This window comes from Amblyomma americanum, chromosome 5 (assembly GCF_052857255.1).
Source record: "Amblyomma americanum isolate KBUSLIRL-KWMA chromosome 5, ASM5285725v1, whole genome shotgun sequence".
Lineage (NCBI taxonomy): Eukaryota > Metazoa > Arthropoda > Arachnida > Ixodida > Ixodidae > Amblyomma > Amblyomma americanum.
In genome coordinates, this window is record NC_135501.1 from 110,689,870 (window position 1) to 110,712,271 (window position 22,402).

At 45.6% G+C, this 22,402-nt stretch overlaps 1 protein-coding gene across 1 annotated transcript in view; it reads left to right on the forward strand.

The window, feature by feature from the left end:
• The first annotated feature begins 7,753 nt into the window (after positions 1-7,753).
• LOC144132603 (ATP-binding cassette sub-family C member 3-like) overlaps positions 7,754-22,402 on the forward strand; it is a 112,795-nt gene continuing 98,146 nt past the window's right edge. Inside the window, exon 1 of the mRNA XM_077665132.1 lies at positions 7,754-7,984. Within this exon, the coding sequence (XP_077521258.1) occupies positions 7,967-7,984 (18 nt within the window). The 5' untranslated portion in view covers positions 7,754-7,966. The remainder of the gene's footprint in view (positions 7,985-22,402) is intronic.

Sequence of the window (22,402 nt, forward strand, 5' to 3'; positions counted from 1 at the left end):
CTTCATACTATGCGCTAAACCTGGCATCATTCAGGATGTGGCCGTCCTCGGAAGGGTGCGTTGCAGCGACCATAGAATGGTAAGGTTTAGAATTAGCTTAGACTTGAGGGAATGGAAGAAGCTAGCGAAGAAGACCATTAACGAGTTAGCCGTAAGAGGGAATGCACAGGAGTTTAGGATAGCGCTGCAAAACAGATACTCGGCTTTAACTGAGGAAGATGATCTTGATGTTCATTCAATGCACGATAACCTGACATCAATAATTACGGAGTGCGCAGTAGAAGTAGGCGGTAGGACAGTTCGAAAAGATACCGGGAAGCTATCTCAGGTGACGAAAGACCTGATTAAGAAGCGCCAAAACATGAAGGCATCTAACACTACCGATAGAATAGAACTAACGGAGCTATCAAAGTTAATAAATAAGCGCAAGGTAGCCGACATAAGGAAGTTTAATATGGAGAGAATCGAGCATGCTATAAAGAACGGAGGTAGCCTAAAAACAGTGAAGAGGAAACTAGGCATAGGTAAAAACCAGATGTATGCATTAAGAGACAAGCAGGGCAATGTCATTAGCAATATGGATAAGATAGTTAACGTAGCCGAAGAGTTCTACACAGACCTGTACAGTAGCCAATGTAATCAGAGCGCTAATGAGAAAGACAGCAGTGCACAGCAATGCTTCATCCCGCCAGTAACGAAAGATGAAGTAAAGAAAGCCTTAGAAGCAATGAAAAGGGGAAAAGCAGCTGGGAGGATCAGGTAACAGCAGATCTGTTGAAGGATGGAGGGGACATCGTGCTAGAAAAACTAGCCACCCTGTATACGCAATGCCTTATGACCTCGACTGTACCAGAAGCTTGGAAGAATGCAAACATTATCTTAATTCATAAGAAGGGAGACGCCAAGGACTTGAAAAATTACAGGCCGATCAGCTTACTATCCGTTGCCTACAAAGTATTTACTAAGGTAATCGCTAATAGAGTCAGGGCAACGTTAGACTTTAATCAACCAAATGATCAGGCAGGCTTTCGTAAAGGATATTCCACAATAGATCATATTCACACTATCAATCAGGTGATAGAGAAATGCGCAGAATATAACCAACCTCTATATATAGCTTTCATTGATTACGAGAAAGCATTCGACTCAGTGGAAACCTCAGCAGTCAAACAGGTATTGCGTAATCAGGGGTTAGAAGAGCCTTATGTCAAAATACTGGAAGATATATATAGCAACTGCGCAGCTACTATAGTCCTCCATAAAGTCAGCAATAAAATTCCAATAAGGAAGGGCGTCAGGCAAGGAGACACGATCTCGCCAATGCTGTTCACCGCATGTTTGCAGGAGGTATTTCGAGGCCTGAATTGGGAACAGTTGGGAATAAGAATAAATGGAGAATACCTAAATAATCTGAGATTTGCTGGTGACATTGCCATGTTGAGTCACTCAGGAGGTGAACTGCAAATCAAGATCAACGAGTTAGACAGGCAGAGCAGATCGATGGGTCTAAAAATTAACATGCAGAAAACCAAGGTAATGTTCAACAGCCTAGCAAGGGAACAACAGTTCACAATTGGCAGCGAGAGCCTAGAAATTGTGCCGGAATACGTCTACTTAGGGCAGGTAGTGACAGCTGATCCGGATCATGAGAGAGAGATAACTAGAAGGATAAGAATGGGGTGGAGCGCATATGGCAAATTCTCGCAGATCATGAGTGGCTGTTTACCAATTTACCTCAAGAGGAAAGTGTACAACAGCATAATCTTACCGGTACTCACCTACGGGGCAGAAATGTGGAGGCTAACGAAAAGAGTTCAGCTTAAGTTAAGGACAACGCAGCGAGCCATGGAAAGAAAAATGATAGGTGTAACGTTAAGAGATCGGAAGCGGGCAGAGTGGGTGAGGGAACAAACACGGGTTAATGACATCCTAGTCGAAATCAAGAGAAAGAAATGGGCTTGGGCAGGGCATGTAATGCGAAGGCAAGATAACCGCTGGTCTTTAAGGGTAACGGAGTGGGTTCCAAGAAAAAGTAAGCGTAGCAGGGGGCGGCAGAAGGTTAGATGGGCGGATGAGATTAAGAAGTTTGCAGGCAAAGGGTGGATGCAGCTGGCAAAGGATAGGGTTAATTGGAGAGACATGGAAGAGGCCTTTGCCCTGCAGTGGGTGTAGTAAGGCTGATGATCTTAGCTAAGGGCTGCGGAAATGCAAGCGGCTCCATAATTCTTGTGTTGGGGTTAGAAGCGAATGATTCACCCCCATTATGTTGATAGTATCGCACAACGAGGTAGCGAACGCTTGAACATTCGCTGTCTTTCGATCGGTGTACGACATGATAACAAAAAACAACAAAAAGAGAGAGGCTCATAGCCTCGGCGGTAGCCGCCTTTCTAATTATGTTGGGCCTGAATATGGCCTGAAGCTCGTAAGCGCCTTTAGACAGTTTGTAACGGTGCCAGTGAAAACGAAACTACTTGAAGTAGTAGTACAAAACATCTTTAAAGTTCCAATGATCTTAGCTAAGGGCTGTGGAAATGCAAGCGGCTCCATAATTTTTGTGTTCGGGTTAGAAGCGAATGTTTCACCCCCATTATGTTGATAGTATCGCACAACGAGGTAGCGAACGCTTGAACATTCGCTGTCTTTCGATCGGTGTACGACATGATAACAAAACAAAACAAAAAGAGAGGGGCGTCCAGTCTAGCATTTCTTTGATTTCATGCGGGCCACAAAGTGATCCTGATAAAACCAAGTTGTACTCAATTACATGTTTCGATGTTGCGCGGTAGTAATATTAACAACGCCATAACACACTGTCGCATACAAAATATCGCAGAAAAAATGAGATACTCAAATGCATTTCCACATCCTGATTAATGTGTGTCAAAGTCCAACCGTTGTAGCTCTAAATTTTCTGAGAATGAAGCCTCCAAAGGAAAGTATTTTACCCCACGGAAAATCTTTCGAGTGAATTCGCACTAAGACGACCTAATTACCATGCGACTGCCCTTAAAGGAGCTTAGCACAGCACACCTGTAACTGTGGCGGCTGTATTCATCACTACAGGATTATACTAAGCGTCAGGAATTTGTGAGGCTGTTGTATGGCATCTCCAAGAACTGAAAGCATGAATACTTCGTGTGGCAAGATAAATGACGAAAGAGGAACTAGCTCGAATTTTCAAGAATTCAACTGTTAGGTACGATGTGTAAGGTTTGGTAGCTTTCAAAGTAGACTTTTTCCTTGAGAGCTTCTCAATAATTTTTGAAAATTTAGTACATCGATTCGCGATTAGAACCAAAGCTTCTTACATAATAAACCAACATTTAAAGTGCACTATTATAGTAAAAGACGTTTCAGAATGTGCTAGGGTTCGCTTCTTTAATCTGAATTTTTTAGGAAACGTGCTCGTTTTCGCTTTGCTTTGCATCAACATATTTCAAACTAATCAGAGACGACTCACTTGTCGCAGTCGAGCACGGTGTCCAGTTGGTGCGCGATGGCCAGTACCGTGCAGTGGGCGAAGCTCTCCCTCAGCGTGCTCTGCACCAGTTTGTCCGTGTCTCCGTCCATGTGGGAAGTTGCCTCGTCTAGCAGCAGCGCACGTGGTTGACGCAGCAGGGCCCTGGCCAGGCAAACCAGCTGGCATTGCCCCGCACTGCGTAGGTATGAGTGCAGACATGGTGTTAAAGCCGTAGAGAGGAGCGGAAGGTGCTCATTTTATACTTTGGAAGTATTCTCTTCATTTGGTTTTTATTTGTATTAGACGGCTTAAAGTCCTAAGCTACTTAAATTATGAGGGACGACGTAGTGGAAGGCTCTGGATAATATCGTCCACCTGGAGTTTTTTTAACGTACACTGCCTTCGCACAGTACACGGATCCGTAGTATTATACCTTCATCGAAAGGCGACTTCCACGCTCGGGTCTAAGACCCCGTGTTTTGTGCCAGCATTCGGACAGTAGAAACAACTGAACCATCGCGGCGGCCCCTAGGCTTTGCATCGACAGGCCACTGAACACAGAGTCGGTATTTGATTCATTTAGATGTCTATAATATGACATTTATTTTCTCATTGAATCAATTGCTTCTAGGGTTGAAAATGTTACTATTTCCTTTCCCGTAGCGACGAAAAATAATAGTACATACGATATTACAGAAACTGGTGTCCTTTTGCTGAAATTTCTCTCTTCACGTCTGTTTCGCTGTCTTCTGCGGGCAAACCTCTGTCAGATTTGCACACATCCTGAATTTTTCCTCTTTGTGCGCATTTCCCTTTTGTTACCAAGCTGTTATTTCAAACAGCTTTTGTTTATATATTTAACAATATTGGTAAATAAACAAATAAAAAAATAAATACATAAATACAAGCTGATTGAAATAACAGCTTGGTAAAGGAATAGAAATTGCGCACACTTGGTGGGGTCGTTTGTATCATCGTAAAAACTCTTTATCTGCCGTAATGATGTATTGCAATGTTGCTGAAACAGTTTGGTGCAGCATAAAGTTTCACAACGTTACTTATATTATCGAAGCAGTGTATCGCAAGCCCTCTGCTTCACCTGAGTTCGTTGATGAAGTAAGCACTTTTTTATGTGCGAATGTGAAAAAGAACACGAGACTAATAATGACTGGCGATTTTAACCTAGCGCATATAAATTGGCAACGCCTATGTTCTGTTGGTCCTGATTCGTCTATAGGCGGGAAACTATTAGAAATTATGTTCGCGTATAAACTAAAACAAATTGTGCATGATGATACAATAATAGCCCAATTGGCGGTCATTGTTGGACTTGATGTTTCTGTCAGAATAATATAGAAGAACACACTGTAAACATTCAGGATGGATTCTCTGACCAACCACTTAGAATTAGTGAGTATTCAAGGCCTCATATTTCTGTGCGCGTTAAGGATTACGAGCGTGCTGGCGACACATTAATTTTTGACTACCTGGAGTCTGCCTTTGATGATATTGAAATTGACTATGATTACAAAACTGTAGAACAATTGTGGCAGCAATTTATGAAAATTATACAACACTGGTTTAACAGGTATATTCCAACTCGTGTTAAAAAGATGAAACACCGAAGCCCCTGGATCACCAGGAATATTATTCATATGAAACGTAAAATAAAAAGACTACGTAGAAAAAGTAAACGCATTCAAGATTTGCGACTTCGTGCTGAGCTGAAGCAAGCGCTGAAAAAAAAACTAAAGAAAGTGTTTTGATGAAATGCTTAGCTGCTTCCTCAAAACGTCACCGCAAAAGTTCTGGCGATACTTGATGATAGGAAGGAGATAATACAGGAGATTGAGCCCGAAAATCAGGTATTAATAAAAAGGATTATATAGTAGGTAACCTTAAACACTATTTCCAGTCTGTATTCACCTCAACCAAAGATGACATAGACCTTAGTTCAGAACGCTTGTTGCCTTGCCAAATAAATGACGTAATAATTTCGCCCAAGGGCGTATTTCAGCAGCTCCTCAATTTGGGTGCTAAATAGGGCAATGGACCAGACAACATACCAACCCAGTTTCTCGGAAGATATGCCGAGTGGGCGTCGCGATACCTTAAACTTATTTTTCAAAAATCCTTGAACACCGATTGTGTACAACAAGATTAGCGCAATGCACTAGAAATTCCGGTGTTTAAAGGAGGCAACCGACCACATGTAAATAACTGCCGTCCAATATCTCTTACATCTATTTTTTGTAAACTTATGGAACATATTATAGCGAAGCATATCTTTCATCACCTGGACACAAGCTGTTTACCCTCACCAACAGGGATTCAGAGCACGCCTTTTCACCACTACACACCTCGTAGAGAAAATTCACGATTTGGCAGTGACGATTGATGCGAAGCAGCAGATTGACATAATCGCTGTAGATTTTGCCAAAGCGTTTAATAAAGTGCCGCACAAAAATTTAGTTTTTAAACTGGAACAAGCTGGAATTAATATGAATATTGTAAAATGGATTAAAGCGTACTCAGCAAATCGTAACCAGGTGGTCAAAATGGATAGCCATGTGTCCGACTTACTAGCAGTGCTTTCAGGAGTTGCGCAGGGTTATGTTCTGGGACCGTTGTTATTTTTGGTGTATATTAATGACATCTCTGCTGTCATGCAACCACATGTACGACTATACTATTCGCAGATGACTGTTTAAATTGTTCTACAGTTAGAAACATAGACGACCAGCTTAGAATTAACAACTCTTTACAGGCATTAAGCGAATGGTGCAAAAAGTGGAACATGGAAATAAATTATTCTAAATCAACATACACGCACATTACAACAAAGAAGTTTGCACTTTCGTTCCCATATTTTATTGCTGACAAGTGTTTGGTAAACGCAACTCAGTATAAGTATCTAGGAATGACAATAACACAAAATTTAAATTGGGGCACACATATAGAAGAGGCATTTCTAAAGCATACCAGACGTTATGTTTTTGACAAAAAATTGGAGCATGCTTAGGGAAAGTAAGACTAATTGCATAAAAAGATTTTGCAAACCCAGTCCCTGAGTGTGCGCCAGTAGTATGGAGTCCTAAACAGAATTATTTAAAGAAACAATTAGAAAGATTTCAGAGGTACGCAGTACATTTTATTTGCTGCCGATATCGAAGGACAGACTCAGTTACATATATGCTTTCTTCCTGTAACCTGGATTTATTAGAAATACGTAAACAAAAAATTCGGCTGAAGCCAATATTCCAGATGCCTCAAGGACAGATAAATATTCAGAAGGAAGCACACATACAAGCACCAGGCAAGCGGAGTTCTTGAACAAATCGCAGTCGGATAATTCAGCCGTACTACACCCGTAGTGAAACTTTTAGACATTTCTTCTTCCCCCATGTAATTGAAATGTGGAATGACTTGCCAACGGGCGTTGTGGAACTCAGTAATCAGCATGAATTCTAGTGGCCTCTGGATAACCATCTGCTTGAAAGTTGTATTTGATGCTTGACTGAGTGTACCGTTTTACGCTGATGTATTTAGTGCTTGTGAATAGTGCTGTTTTTCTATGAAGTTTTCATACCCTCTTTGTACGGACCCTCGCACGAGGGTTGACAGTATTGTTAAATAAATAAATAAATACACAAATAAATAAATAAATAATAATTTAGGGGTCCTTATCGCGATGCGAAGCCACCGGCACGAGAGCGAAGAGGAGAGGGCATCACTTTAGAGTGGTCAAGGTTACGCCTTCTGCGTCGACAATGAGTAGGAACTACTTGGAGATTCTATAGTAATCAACGGCTCACGCGGCCATGTTTCCTTTGCCGTTGCGGCGGCGAGCTGAGTGGAAAGGGCAGCAGCACACGCAAGGTTACCCGCTCTCAGGTGTTGCTTCTTCGCTGTTTTTGTTTTACTCACGGTGCGCGCAGGCGCGATTGCTTCGGCGCTGCGCCCCTTTTTTTTCGAATATGCGCCGAATTTTGTGACCCTAGCTTGAATTCCTTATGTGGTTATTTACAGTCAAAAGTTCAGAGCAGCTATAGCTCGTATGATATGACTTTAAAGCTGTTGTTTCAAATGTAAGCAGCTGTGCAAAATGTGAGCAGGTATATGGTTGTCGCGAGTAGCGCTGACTTGTTTTGGCGCCACGTGGTCATGTGCTGTGATTCACCGACCCGATTTCAAGCTTGTTAAAACCTTCCATTTAAGGCCACAGCTTGCGGGCTGCAAAACACGTGCCATATGGTACCCTAGCTTTTGGTCGCGTTAAGCACCTGCGCTGCACATCGCTCGACGAAAGGTTGGCGAGAATACCTCGTGGCTTGATCATCTGCGGCTCTGCGTGCGGTTGCACTGAATTTTCAGAAACGTTGCTCCACAATTTCAGTTGACCCTTTCGAAAACTGAAATTATATTCAGGCTATTTTGAACCTCTCAACAACGCTCATCGCTGGAGTATTGACATTCAGGCTGCCCGTGCTGTCTCTAACAAAGATGGATGACCATACAGAGGTAGGCAATGAACGACTTGTTTTCTCCATTTCATCTTTATTCTCTATTACAGAAAAAAACCCGGAAAGCAATTGAGGGAAGTAAACTATTTAACCGGCATGCGTTGCATTTTGGCGACAAACCTTTAAGACCGTTTTCCAAAGATCTATGGGCACACAGCAGAAAAAAATCATCCCACCTAAATGCACAAAAAGTACAAACTGAAGGACCAACGTCGCGGACTGTGCCGCAGGATTGACTTCTGTATGGGTAGAGGTCTACGCTGGAGAAGAAGAAGAAGAGCTTTTGCGTTTCTTCTTTGAGTACAGTGGCATAAATGTTCACGCCGATATTTTTTCCTATTAATCTCGCTCTATTAAGCACCCAGTTAGGCCACTGTACTAAGAACGATCATTATATCGAAGAAAAGGTGATGTGGCTTTTCATTGCGGAAAGATACCCTAGGCACGCTTCCTCTATTGACTGCGCAACTAATCAGTAAATAAAAGGCATCCTTTTTCAATAGCCTGCAGGTCTGAAGAAATTAGAATATTTAGAAGCGAAGCAATACACGCGCCTAAACCGCTGATAGTGTCCACGCCTGCCGACGTTATGGCTTGTACTTGTAGGCTTAACGCCTCAGGAGGAACAAGACCACTGCTGCGAACCGACACCAGAAAAAAATGCGAGCAGTGGCTGCACGAGCCACGGCCAGGTGCCGTCTTTTTTGTCTTCGCCGGGTGGCGCGCGCTATCCGGGTTCCCGGCGCCACACACGATGCGCTACAGGGCCTCCCGCCTAGACTGCAAGTCGAAACGAGCGGAGGGCCGGCGATGGCACTGGAGCACTAGGTCAGGCGGTGCTGCGAGACTTTCCAGTGCGGTCTCCACGTAAGCCGGCTTAAGGCGGTCTAGGCTCAGGGTCTCCTCACGGCCGTTCTATAGAAAGGTGGCGGTTTTCGGGGTGCGCCGGAGAACGCGGAAAGATCCGTCGTAGACCAGTGTTAGTGTTGTTCCGACAGCGTAGCGGCGCACAACAACGTGGGTCGAAGTGGCCAGGTCAGGGTGCACGAAAATGGTATCGTGGCGGGACGGACGCGCTGGAGTAGGCCGGAGGTCTTTCACGCAGTCCAGCAGGCGTTGAAGCAATTATTAGGGCTAGGCTGAGAGCTGCTGGGATGTAAAGAAGCCGCCTGGAAGATGCAGTGCACTACCATACACCAGCTCAGCAGCTGAACACTGTAAGTCTTCAAGGATGACAGCCCGAAGACCAAAGAGCACAAGGGGCAAGGAGTCGACACAGGTGGCGCAATTGAGGCGGGCAGCGAGGGCGGCCTTCAATTGGACGTGAAGGCGTTCAACCACGTCGTTGACACACGGGTGATATGCAATGGTACGGCAATGCCTGGCGCCGAAAATATGATTAAGGGAAGCAAACAGGGAGGACTCAATCTGGCGTCCACAGTCGGTTGTCACTGTGCCAGGGCAACCAAATTGAGATACCCACTCAGAGATGAAGGCGCAGGAAACATTCTCTGCGGTGATGTCAGGAATGAGGACTGCCTCCGGCCAGCGAGTGAAGCGGTCGACTATGGTCAAGATATAGCGATATAGCCTCGAGAGATGGGTAGAGGGCCCACGATGTCGAGATGAACATGGTCGAAACGACGGCCAGGGGGTAGAAAGGCTTGGGAAGGTGTCTTGGTATGTCGACAGATCTTGGTCGACTGACAGGGTGGGCACCGGCGCGTCCAAGCACGCACATCAGCGTTGATGTCGGGCGAAACGTAGCGCTGGGTAAGAAGGCGTTGAGTAGCCCGAATGCCTGGGTGTCATATGTCATGGAGACAATGGAAGATGGGGCGACGTAGTGAAGCCGTAACAAAAGGGCGGGGAAGGTAGCTTGACACATCGCACCACAAGTGCTGAGGCGAGCAGGGATGGGGCATAAGCCGTAGTCGGAGAGAACAAGGGTTTTCCCGTAAAGCAACGAGCTCACTGTCATTCGGCTGGGATGAAGAGAATGAGCCCAGACGACAGTGGGAGATGGAGTGTGCACCGCGGCTGTACGAGAGAGGGCATCAGCGGCAGTTTTGGCGGCACCTTTCACATGGCGGATGTCCGTAGTAATTTCCGAGATAAAAACGAGCTGACGGAGTTCGCGTGACACGTACTTCGATGAGTTGGTGCGGAACGCATATGCCTGTGGCTTATGATTGGCCACCACTTGAACCTGGCATCCTTCTACAGAATGCCGAAAGTGCTGTTTTGTGAAGTAGATGGCCAGGAACTCTGGGCCGAAGACGCTGTAACGTGTCTAGCACGAAGCAGCTTCCGAAAGTAAAAAGACAATGGTCTCTATTCGGAGTTAATGTACTGTTGTATGATGGCTCCGATGGCGACGCTGGAGGCATCCGCCATCAGTCTCGAGGGGGCGTTGCTGCGCGGAGGGAAAAGAAGCCCGGCGTTCTCGTCTGCTTGCATTGCGGCAGTAAAGGCGGTCTGGGCTTCTGATGACCAAGATATGGCGGAGGACGGGCCAGCGGTTGAGTGGAGGAGGTCGATAAGCGGGCGAAGCAGCTTGCGCAGTGCGGGATAAAGCGCTGTTGAAATTCACCAGCCTCAAGAATTGTCGTAAGTGGTGCAGTGTTGTAGGCTGGGAATAATTCTCGATGGTCTGGACGTGGGACGAGAGAGGGGGGATACCTTCTGAGGATATGTGATGACCCAAAGACTCGAGCTTCGATGCACCAAAAACACACTTGGAGGCGTTCACAACTAAGCCGTACTGATTAAGACACGTGAACAAAGTACTTAGGTGTTGCTCAGGATCATCAGGCGGAGGGCGGCTATGAGGACATCATCAATATACGCGAATACAGTCGGTTGGCCGGCCCAGCGTGACCTCAGCCATGAACCGCTGGAAGGTTCGAGCCGAATTGCGCAGTCCAAAAGGCATCGCATGTACTCAAACAAACCGAAGGGCGCCGTGATGGCGGTAGTAGGTATGTGGGTGGGTTCGATGTGAATTTGGTGATACGTCTTAACCAGGAGAACTTTGCAAGAAATGGTTGGGCCGGGGAGGCGTGACGTAAATCCCTGGAAGTGGGGCAGCGTATAGCTGTCGTGGACAGTCTTGGCATTCAACGCCCGATAGTCGCCACAGGGACGCTAGCTACCGGGATCACGCTTGGTCACTAGATGCAGCGGAGACGCCCACGCACTGGACGACGGGCGTACAATGCCGAGCTGCAGCATGTCGTCGAACTCACGTTTGGCGATAGCTAAACGGTCTCCAAACAGCGGCGTGGTCGAGCAGCTGCGGGTGGACCCCGGGTGACGATGTGGTGTGTCACCGTATGTCTAGGCGCCTCAGCGAGGTCGCATGGCTTGGTGAGCTCTGGGAAATCCGCCAACACTTTTCCGAATTTAGAGGAAGATATCAGCGTGCTGATGCCCATGGGAGCATGGTCGGACAAAACTCCCGATATAGAGAGATGAGTCAGACCATCGGTAAGGTGACGATGCCGCACGCTGACGTGCAAATCGAAGTATGAGAGGAAGTCTGAGCCGATGACCGGGTGAACCACGTCTGCGATGACGAAAACTCATCGAAAAGTGCGCCGAAGCCCGAAGTCGAGGGTAAGAAATCGTAGTCCATACGTGGCGATAGACGAGGCGTTGGCAGCACGGAGCGACTGGCTTGATGAGTTGGAACGGTCAGGCTTAGTCGGTGGAACCACGCTGATTTGCAGGCCCGTGTCTATAAAGAACCGGGTGCCGGAGAACTTGTCAGTTATCATAAAGAGGCGGCTCGGATAACTGGCGGGGCTACACGCTGCCATTAATGATCACGGCGGGCGTTTCCCCGGCCACGAACAGGGCGGTTTACACTCCGTGCCCCGGTGTCGAAAACTCAGGTTGTACCAGCAGAGAGATAGAGGGCTGGGACTCCGAGCTAGACGAGTGCGCGAAAGAGCGTGATGATCGAGACGAGGCGGCCGGGTTTCTTCGGGTGGGCTGCGGAGTGCGGCGACTGAGGCGGCGAGCTCATCGAGACGGGCCTCAAGGCGCGAAATCGCTGGGTCTGTAGGCGGGAAAACAGCAGTGACGGACGGGGAGGTCGCCACATGATCGTTATCGGTGAGCTCAGCCAGGCTGTCGAGGGTGACGTCACCGTCCGCCACAAGGACGAGGGGGAAGGACTGTGGAAGGCGTTGGAGGAAAAGCTCTCGAAGCAACGACGAGTGGTTGGGGATATCGCGCTCCCCGGGAACCTGTCGCATCCGGCGCAGAAGCAGCGAAGGGCACCGGTCGCCAAGCTGCTAGAGGCGGGTGCGTTCCGACGGCATAAATCTCTCCAGCACCTTGGTTTTCAGGTGCTGATATAGGGTAGCGCCCTTGGGGCGGAGAGAATGTCGGAGAGCTTACCGGCAACGTCAGGAGGCAGGCTTTTGGCGACATGGTAATAGCGCGTCGCCTCAGAGCTGGTGCGGGTAAGGTAAAACTGCGCCTCGATCTGGTGTCAGTGCAAGTTAACGATCCCCAGGTGGTCGAAATTATTCCGGAGTCCTCCACTACGGTACCTCTTTCTTCCTTTCTTCTTTCACTCCCTCCTTTATCTCTTCCTTACGGTGCGGTTCAGGTGTCCAACGATATGAGACAGATACTGCGCCATTTCCTTTCCCCAAAAACCAATTATTACTATTACTCAATCTGGTGGAAACAAACTTGCGGGTTCTGCGGCCAAAAAGGTGGGAGGAGAACCTGCAGTGACGACACGTCCTGCGGACGTGAGTCCTGTTCCGTGGATGCTGCGGGATGGGTCATTGCTCGTCCTTGGTCACCAATGGTGACTAAACGCCTCAGGAGCGAAGGAACACGACTGCTGCTGCGAACCGACGTCAGATCATAACTGCAGCCTTGGCTGCACATGTCACCGCCAGGTGCTATCTTTAGTGTCTTCGCCGTGTGGCGCGCGCTATCCAGGTTCCCGGTGCCACCTAAGAGAGGGCGCTGCATACTCATTGATTTTGGCCGTGCATTTTGACAGTGATGTGTCAAAAACGTAGTGATGTGCCGCCGTTTTGTTCACTAAACCATGTTAGTTAGAGGCGCCTTCGCGCTCGTTTCATTTGCAAATCCTGGAAGCAGATGTTTTGGCTTGTACTCATTAGTTTTGACAGTCCTGTGTTAAAGACTTAGTCATGTGCAGCCATTTTGTTCACTAACCTACGTTAGGCAGAGGCGCCTTCGCACTCGTTTCATTTGCAAATCATGGATGTAGACGTAACGGTTATCTTGAAGCCTTTTGGCTAGTTAATTAAAACGGTGCCCTAGGAACATGCATGAAAGGTCTGTCTTCAACTGCCTGTATGCCGTAAAGAAAGTTCATGTCTTAGAAGACGTAATAAATTCTCCACACAATGCAAAACATTAATCAGTGAGTATACCAACTGCCTGGGCTAGGCCTGATCTTTCATTTCTTCGTCGCAATCAAGAGCGTTTGTAGCGTTTGGCGGCAATAAATCATTATCGGTGCAGATTCCTTTTGCTTTGGTCTGAACAAATTATTGGGCTTCAAGCGCTTGAGTAGCGCGACATCATGCTGGAGTGCGCTGTAATCTTTGGTAGGGTGGGAATAACTTCTAGCACCGATCGATGACTTGGCCCAGAAATACCGGGAGTACGGGCGCAAAATGTTTTCTGTCGGCACCACGCAGGTATGACGTTCATTGTAAGATGAAGGGCCGTGGTGTAAAAGTAGGCATGCGGTGCAAGCTGTCTGAGGTCTCGTAGCATTCGAAGCGAGAAGTCGGAAGCTGCCTATTCAGCTGACCTGGTTAGCTACGGGCAATGGCCTCAGTGGCATGTGCCAATTAAGGGCACCGGTGGCATGTCGTGCGGAAGTAACACGGTTCGTTCGTTGAACACAAAATAATAAAAAAGATGAAAGGCTACCTGCGCCATTAGCGGAAGAGTATGTAAACGAAAGTATCATACGGATGTCAGGCTTTCTTCCCAGCCAGGGTAACTAGGTGAAAAGCACATTTATACCATATCCGTTGCATGTCCTCTAGGGCGCTCGGTACGGCCGTTGGCTTTTGGTTTATAAACGTTTTGTTTTAAATAAAAAAATGAATATATAAGCGATGGAAAGCTAATGCTAAGCGGCACAGTAACTGAGAAAGTCATATTTGCTCCACAAAAATTAATGCTATATCTTAGACGGGACGCATGACTAAGCTGACTAGCTGTTGCTTGTCTTTAGTATCAATCAATTAAAGTTTTACAGAACTGTTACAAATATTTCGACAAATTCTGAAACACGCTTAAATAAAGTGCATAGATAGTGGGGTACATGTTTATGAATTTCACAACTACGATGTAAATTTTCATATATGGCACTGGTTTGAATACCAAAACATAGCTAATTTAGTTCGCATGCCGACAGTGCGACTCCCAAAACAGCCACCGCTCAGTAAATCTATGACTACATAGTCGTGCTTAAACATCACGGCTGGCATCATTGAAAGCTTCCAATGCGCGGAGAATAAATAGATTTCTTACGGCCGAGGACTCAATTTGAATTCCAAGAATATGGAAAAACTTTCTTTACTGAATCGAAGGATTAGTTTTTGCGCTCCTTGTTTCTATTTAAGCGTGTGAGCATTCTTTGCTCGTACAATTCCAATTTCATGGCAGTAATGGCCAATATATTCACATTTATTTGCACATCACCCCTGTTCGTAGGCGTACCAAACGTTTTGGGCCTTGATTTGCCCTGTGACATATCAATTGTAGATGGCTCATTCATGTGTGGATATGCACTGTGGAGCAGGATTGCTTCGTTCGTCAACAAAAAAGTACAAATTCCTTCTAAACCGTTCATTACTGTCAATAGTGACATAACACATATGGATTTTAACAGCGCTTGTAGCTTTTTTCCTGCTACCCGCATTTTTGCGTACCTCGTTAGGCACAGTGCGCAAATGACTCCGAGAGTTGCGAGGCCGCCTCCGAAATAGCTTTTAATAAAAGCACAGATGGAGTCATTACCTTTGGCTCGTCGCCAAAGACGTCGCCAAATCTTAAATTACTGGAACTGGTACCCCAACCTACGTCTAGATCCATGCGCTTGCGTATGTCTCGCATCTTGGTACAATTTTATTGTTAGTGCTGCCTTCCGGTCACACAACTTTCTCTCGATGCCGCCGGCTTTCGCACACGTTTCCGACCCTTGCGATATGCGGCTTTCAGTGTACTGAAGACGTGCGCGGGCTATTAAAGACACGGTGGTGGTGCCGCGGTTGGGTGTTGATATTCTTTTCTTTATTTTTGAATTAAAAATTACGTGAGCTACATTGCTTGCGGCGCATCATTATTAAAAGTAAAGTCGTGAGAAATATGACCACGAACAAAATTTTATCAGTCATTTATTGATTGATTGAAAGCGCAGTTTTTTCCTTATTCTGACTAGTTTTTTTTTCTCTGGAAGTATAATATTCGAAGTCACTTTCAACTTAAGTTAAAAAAATAACCAGAAAATTCGCAATTTTGTTCAAAAGGTTCGTTCTCTTTCAAATTCTCCACGACTTTCCAATTTGATAGCGCACATCTCAAGATGAAATATTAAGCATTAGTGTCAAGTGTTGTTTGTCCACTACGAACTGTCGAAAATCATGGTAGTTATTTAGAAAGTCAGAATGTTAGCATGAAAAGAATAAATATTCAAGACATTTTGAGGTAGGTACAACGTTGCTTCTTCTATTGCATACACCTCATGAAAATTCCAATGCCTTGACTGACAAATGCTTGAAGGAAGAACATTTTTCTTGCAGCCTTATTGAAAGCAGCTATTTATTGAAGGTGTTGCATAAACGATTTGTTCTTGAAATATTTTAATTGCAAAGCCGGAAAGTGCGAGCAAATCTGCTAACGTCAATGCCTTTCTTAACTATAGACTTTAAAAACATGAATACGGAAATATACTTCAGAAGAAAGAAAGCGGAGTAAAGTGGAGAAATGTAGTAAAGGTGATAGCAAAACAAAGAAATAAAGGTGAATAATAAGACAAAAAAGTGATAAACATGAATCTTGTGCACAAAAGTGGCCATAAATCAAGTGACTAAAGGCAAAACACAAAGCATTTGCACCCCGGTGATGTTTTCAGCTACAGAAGGAAACATTCACTGCTTACCGCAGTGACGCGTACGCATCACGGCGGTAAGCAGCTTCTCAATCTTCATTCAAGCAACCAACGAGCAGAGAAGACCAGTGCAATGACTTCTGCTCATTAGCCTGGGATGATCAGATCAGAAAGCTAGCTGGCTTTAATCCAGCAAACATGCAGTCATAGCAGCACAACTGCACTGTTGGAAATGAGCGGTACATTAGGCGATGCCCCTGCGCTGTTGCGGGCTCTTGCATGGGTCATTGGATTTATTGCGAGTTTGTTTACTCACGATTAGCACCCAAAGATGCATATTCGTGTGAATTGAAATCTTATTCCTGTTGTTGCATTAAAGAGCCAGCTAATATCGATGCATTTCGTCACGTGTCTGCTTCATCGCACGCAGAAATTGGCTTCGCTGTAGAGTGCCAGGCGGAAGTCAGCCTGTGTTTTCGAACCCAACGGCTGTATCGGCACAGATGTGTGTACTAAATGTGAGCCACATACCGCTAACAGATGGCAACTAGAGGCCATAGTCAAACACTCATCCCGGGTCCGCCGCCGAGTGCCCTCGCTGCGCCGTCGCCGCCGCCGAGGGAACTGATCGGCGCGCCGCCGACGCTTTCACTTGGCTAACGTGCAACGGAGCCGAGCGGGCATCCAGGCACCCTACACTTGGCGCCATCGACGCGCCCTTTAGATATTAATAAATATGTTTTTCACCGAAAATCTATCTGAGTTTGAGATAGCGTTTTGTCTTGTTTAATTCTTCCCCCTTTCTGAGACATATAGTCATACCAAGAAGTTAAGCAATGAAGCAACCCAAAACAAACCAAAGCAGCCCTGCTCTCCGCGCTTCTGTGCATGCGTATCGTTCCAAGACAACACAGCGGGGAATTCCGAAACTTCTTCAAAAGCGCAACATGGCGCGGGTGTACTGAGCCGGAGTACCCGGGTTCGAACCCGACCGCGGTGGCCGCGTTTCGATGGAGGCGAAACGCAAAGGCGCCCGTGTGCTGTGCGATGTTAGTGCTTGTTAAAGATCTTAGGTGGTCGAAATTATTCTGGAGCCCTCCACTGCGGCTCCTCTTTCTTCCTTTCTTCTTTCACTCCTTGCTCTATCCGAGTCCTTACATCGTGGTTCGGATCTCCACCGAGATAAGTGAGACAGTTACTGCGCCATTTCCTCTTCTCAAAACCAATTTTTTTTTCTCTCAAAGAGAAGAAACAATGGTCTCGGAACATCGGAATCACGACTTGAGGGTCTTATGCACTGTGGCTGCGGATGTAATCGGCGATATGTCCGAAAACGGTATCAACTACTCCTAACATCTCAGCTGGACAAAAATTCATTTGTTACAAAAAAAACATTTTAATTCTTTTTTATACCGGGTAAAGGCTGTTCTAGGAAAGGTTACTTTTAACAGATGGTGATTTTTATCAAAAAAAGCCATTTCACAAACTGTCCAGTCGGGAATGTTTGTGGTGTAACATCTACTCATTCGCTGACAGGTAAAGGGCTGAACAAACGAAAACTTGGACATAGAAGAGGTCTGTTTCTTTGTACGCAAAGTATAATGTATAAACACAATCTCATTTAGAACAAGTGGAAGTACGATTGGCCCCAGCGTCACGTGCGGTGGTGCCGTCTTAGCAAATCTATACGAATTGATCTGACTCTGTCTGAATGGAAAAATTTAACCGAGGCAAAGCAAAAAAGAAAGCAATAGCGACTACGGCGCAGAAAACAAGGAAGATTCTGCACATTCGTGGAGCAAGAAATATACCTATAAACACAATCTCCATACGCGCTTGAGATAAGTGCATATTTTTTTTAAGTATGGCGCTTGAAGAAAGAAAAGATTTGCAGAACATTTTGCGTTTCTCTCACCTTTCAACCGCTCTGTTTTCTGCCCTCTCAGCCCTTAGTACGAAAAGCCCTAAAATTTGAACCAGTTTAGCAAAGAAGGCTTTTTTTTCTCTATTGCCTATCTTGACATAGAACAGAACAATTTTCACATAAATGTTAAAACGCGACACCGACAGGTCGGCAATCACGAAAGGTGTAAAATTTCTTCAAAAACGCAAGTTCGCCTTGGGAGGTAATCCACTCAGGTGGATCGGGTAGTGCTCTGTATGCTTCCGTAGGGAGCACCACACTCTAAATGAAGTTTTCGCGCTCAGGATGTGTATTGAGATCTGCATGTAGAACTCGCATCCTCGTATTTCAGGCCCAGGAGCATGATTAAATCCAATGGAATGCCCGCACCCTAAACTGGTAGAAACCGTAACCCATATGGGTCTAAAGGAAGTTATTTTTTGTCTGTTCTCTGGAGGACGTCCCAATGAAAGATTGGGTCCCAACAATACAGAAAGACTTGTTCAATTGTTGCGGGCTTCTTGCAAAGAAAGCAGTTTGTTTTCCAAGGAACGAATATACCTTTTTAAGAGCGTTAGCTCTTACTCATCACGCTTCGGGATTTCTTGAGGTCTGCTACCACCTCGATCCCAGCGCCATCTATGCAGCAACTAGTCATAACGTTTCGATTTTTCGTGTGGTTTCCTACCACCCTCAGATCAAAGCGCCATCTGTGGCTGCAACTAGAAAACAGCGCATCTCGCATTGACCGCCGTATTCACCAACAACCCTCCACTCGACGCTGTGCCTCCACTCCTGGGAGTGGAGGAGAGCGCTCATCCTCGGCCCGAGGAGCAGTCGCGCTTCTTGAACACACCTCGGACATTCCTCCATCGAGGAGCTGGCCGAGTAGCCCTCCTCCACTCCAGTGCTTTCGAGGAGACGAAAGAAACTGCCGATGACGAGAGTATTGTAAATTTATGCAAATAAAACACGACCTATTTGATAATATAGAAGCCATTTGTCTATTTTAGTGGTAAACTGCAAGGTAAAAACAAATAAATTGCATATTTTTGGTTTTTTCATAAAAAACGTGTATTTTTAATAGAAATACCCAGTTTTGTTTACCTGTCTGGCAACCGCAGCAGTCGCAGCTGGACGGCGCGGCATTTTTGTTACGGTACCTCTTTCCTTTCTCCGCTTGCTCGCCGCGTTTTCTCGTCCGTTTGCTGGGCTCCTGACTCGCTTCGTGCAGCTTTGTTGCAGTGTCTGTGCTTGCGCGTGTTCGACTGTTCGTGTGTGTACGTGTTTTTGTGTCTGCCCTTCTTTTTCTTTTTGGTTGCACAATGTCCGATCTCGGCATTTCGGACTTCAGCACGACACCATCGGCATCCGCTTCGGACGCTTCCCAGCGCGCCAAGAAACGACCCGCCGGTCCGCGGTTCATCTTCACCGAAGATGAACGCCACGTGTTTAGGAACATTATGGTGAAGTATCGCGACGTGATAGAAAACAAACGAACGGAAAATACCTCGAAAAAGGCAAAGGACGAAGCCTGGTCTCAGGTTTGCGACGATTACAATAGCTTGGCCGGCACACGCATTGTGTGTGTAACACAGTTACGAAAACTGTGGGACAATATGAATACTAGTCCCGGTGGAAAAAGAAGAGGTCTGAAGAAACGAGGGAAATATTTCGAACAGGTGAGCGAAACATTTTTACATTCAAAAACTGTCCCATACATTTTCCTGCATGTTCGCGCGTTTCATCTTCTGACATCATTTTAATCCTAACAATTTGGCATTATTTCTTCTTAATGCGAAAAAAATTACATGGCTACTTCGCGTCAGCAAAACGTGTCCGCAAATTCTGTCTGCAAGGTTATGTCGTTCAGTGGAGATAAATATGCAAAAGTTTGAGTTAGGCAGTGCGCGAGTAGATCCTGAAGTGGGAAAAGTTTGGTTGATGAATTGCAATTAGTCAATTAAATTGAAATAATGAAATAAAAACATTGCTGTGTTTGAAGCAGGTTTTGTGTGACTGATTCGATGAAAAACGATGTAAATGCACGACAAGGCTTACTTAGTATAAAAACATTTAAAAATTTAAAAACAAGCAATAACAAAATAAATTAAATTAAATAAAAACAAAGTTTCAAATAAAAAAATGAACGGAGGGAGAAAGAGAGAAAAGGGAAGCCTTTCGCATTTCCGTCCTTAAGCATAAGTGCAATCTTTTTTCTTATTGTGAATTTCTGTGAAAAATCTCCGTACTACTTTTGAGCAAAACATTACTGATGTGTGCTGTACTGGTTAGCTATTTTGTTTGTTTTTCTTTTCAAGCATTGCGTGCTGCGCACAGAATGCACTTCACCACAGTGTGTTTCACTGCACGGAAGGTGCTGTAGGAGATGCACAATTAATAATTTAGGTGCAGGTGGCGGTACCCTTGAATGCCGGCCAATGAGTCCGACAACAGAACCGGTTGGTGCAGTCGCTGACCATATGGTGACCAGACTGCCAAATCCCTTTGACAGCGACGGGGCCCATGTCAGCGAGGCAATGCTGTTCCTGCCACCTGCTGCACTATTGGAGGCGATGGTAAATGACAACGAACCAAGCCAAGGGGACTTTTCCAGTAAGTAAGGCTGCCCTCTTTAAATACTAGTTACAACTGTCACGGTTGGTTTTCTTCGTGCATGAAGTCCAACACCTGCGCCTGGGCTGAGAAAGAAGATGTTGGGGAGGGCTATGGATTAATTTCAACTGCAAGGGATTCTTTAACGCCCGCTTACATGACGCATTACACGGGCGTTTACACAACTCCTCGCACCTGTCGATATCTGGACACAGCATCCCAGATTCAATCCGCAACTGATGCTCGGCTATCGAGCGGCACTGTAGCAAACGTTAGTTATTTTCTGCTCGTTGTATGTGCACATGCTCAAGCAGGCGGGCCACATATTTATCAGGACTTCTTGGCGGGCTCGTTCTGGGTCCATTTTTCACCATGTCACATATATGTTGAGAAGTTTGTTTTAGATGTCTACACTAGTCGTGACCATTTGTTTTTGGTTCCTTGTTATGGTCTGAATAGCCTCTGTTTATGATCATATTTGTTCTTTGCATGTCATATCACACTAGTATGTGTGTAAGCATAAGAATCCACCAATTTTGTCACAGCATTGCAGAGTTCTCATGAAGGTATTGTATGTGTGTGCATGTTTTTGCAGGCGAGGTTCCTGCACCCATATCAAGGCAGGCAGCACCGTCACCATGGCTGCACAGCCGACCAATAACTGACGATGCACTTCCTGTTCAGGAAGAGTGCCTCAGTGCAAGCAGACCAACAGTGGTCGTGCCAAGTCAGAGCGTGTCTGAGGACATCGCACCAGCACAAATTGCTCGCACGAGGGCAGGAGGCCCCGTGTTGCTGCGGTGGAGCAGACACTGGCTCCTGAAATAGCAGCCAGAATTAAGGATGTTGAAGCTGAGGACCGGCGCAAGGAAGAGTTGCACCAACTGGACCTACAACTCCGACTCCGCAGGAGCCAGCTGGCCGAGCAGCGGCTCGAAAACAAAATGCAGCCCAAACTGCTTTCTCTTGATATTGAAATCAGGAAACGGCAGTTCGAAGCACTGAAGCGCTAAATGTAGAAATAAAATTAACTTGTACATATTTGTCTCGGAACACTTCTGTGTACAATTACCAACACTGTCGTCATTTTGATGTAGTCGTACACTATTTGCTTGGTCCTCCAGCTTCTTAAAAACAATGTTCTTTATTTAACACACTGCACTTGTATAAACAGCACAAGGAAATATAATATGGAAAGGATCAAGCAGTAAAAAAGGGAGGTAGCCTAAAAGCGGCCAAAAGAAAATCCGTTGTTGGCTGAAATTGGAAGGTGTCATAATAGTTCACGAGGAAAGTGAGAAAATACCAGTTGTGAAGGCTGTCACGCAGGAAGATACGTTCTCTCCAGTACTATATGCCACGTGCTTCCAAGATCTTTTCATAGAACTGGAGAGGACACAAATATACATGAAATTTAATACGAATGCCTTAATAATCTCAGATTTTTAAAAATATTTCACTGCTAAGTAGCTGAGAACAAACTTCCAAACATGATCGAAGACAAGCAAAGGAAGCAGAACTGTGGGTGTAAAAATGAATATTGAGATCTTCTGTAATGTTAACACTCAGAACGGAACAGCCGACAAAAGGTAGTAAAGCATTCAAAGTTGTAAGGTAAATGTACCTATTTAGAGCATAGTGACCACAGATCTGCACCACATGTGTAAACTATATAGAATAATAATGATAGTGCAGCACATTCGGCAGGCACTCTCCAGCCATGAATACCAGTTTACTAATATTCCTCAACAGCCATATCTTGTGGGGCAAAG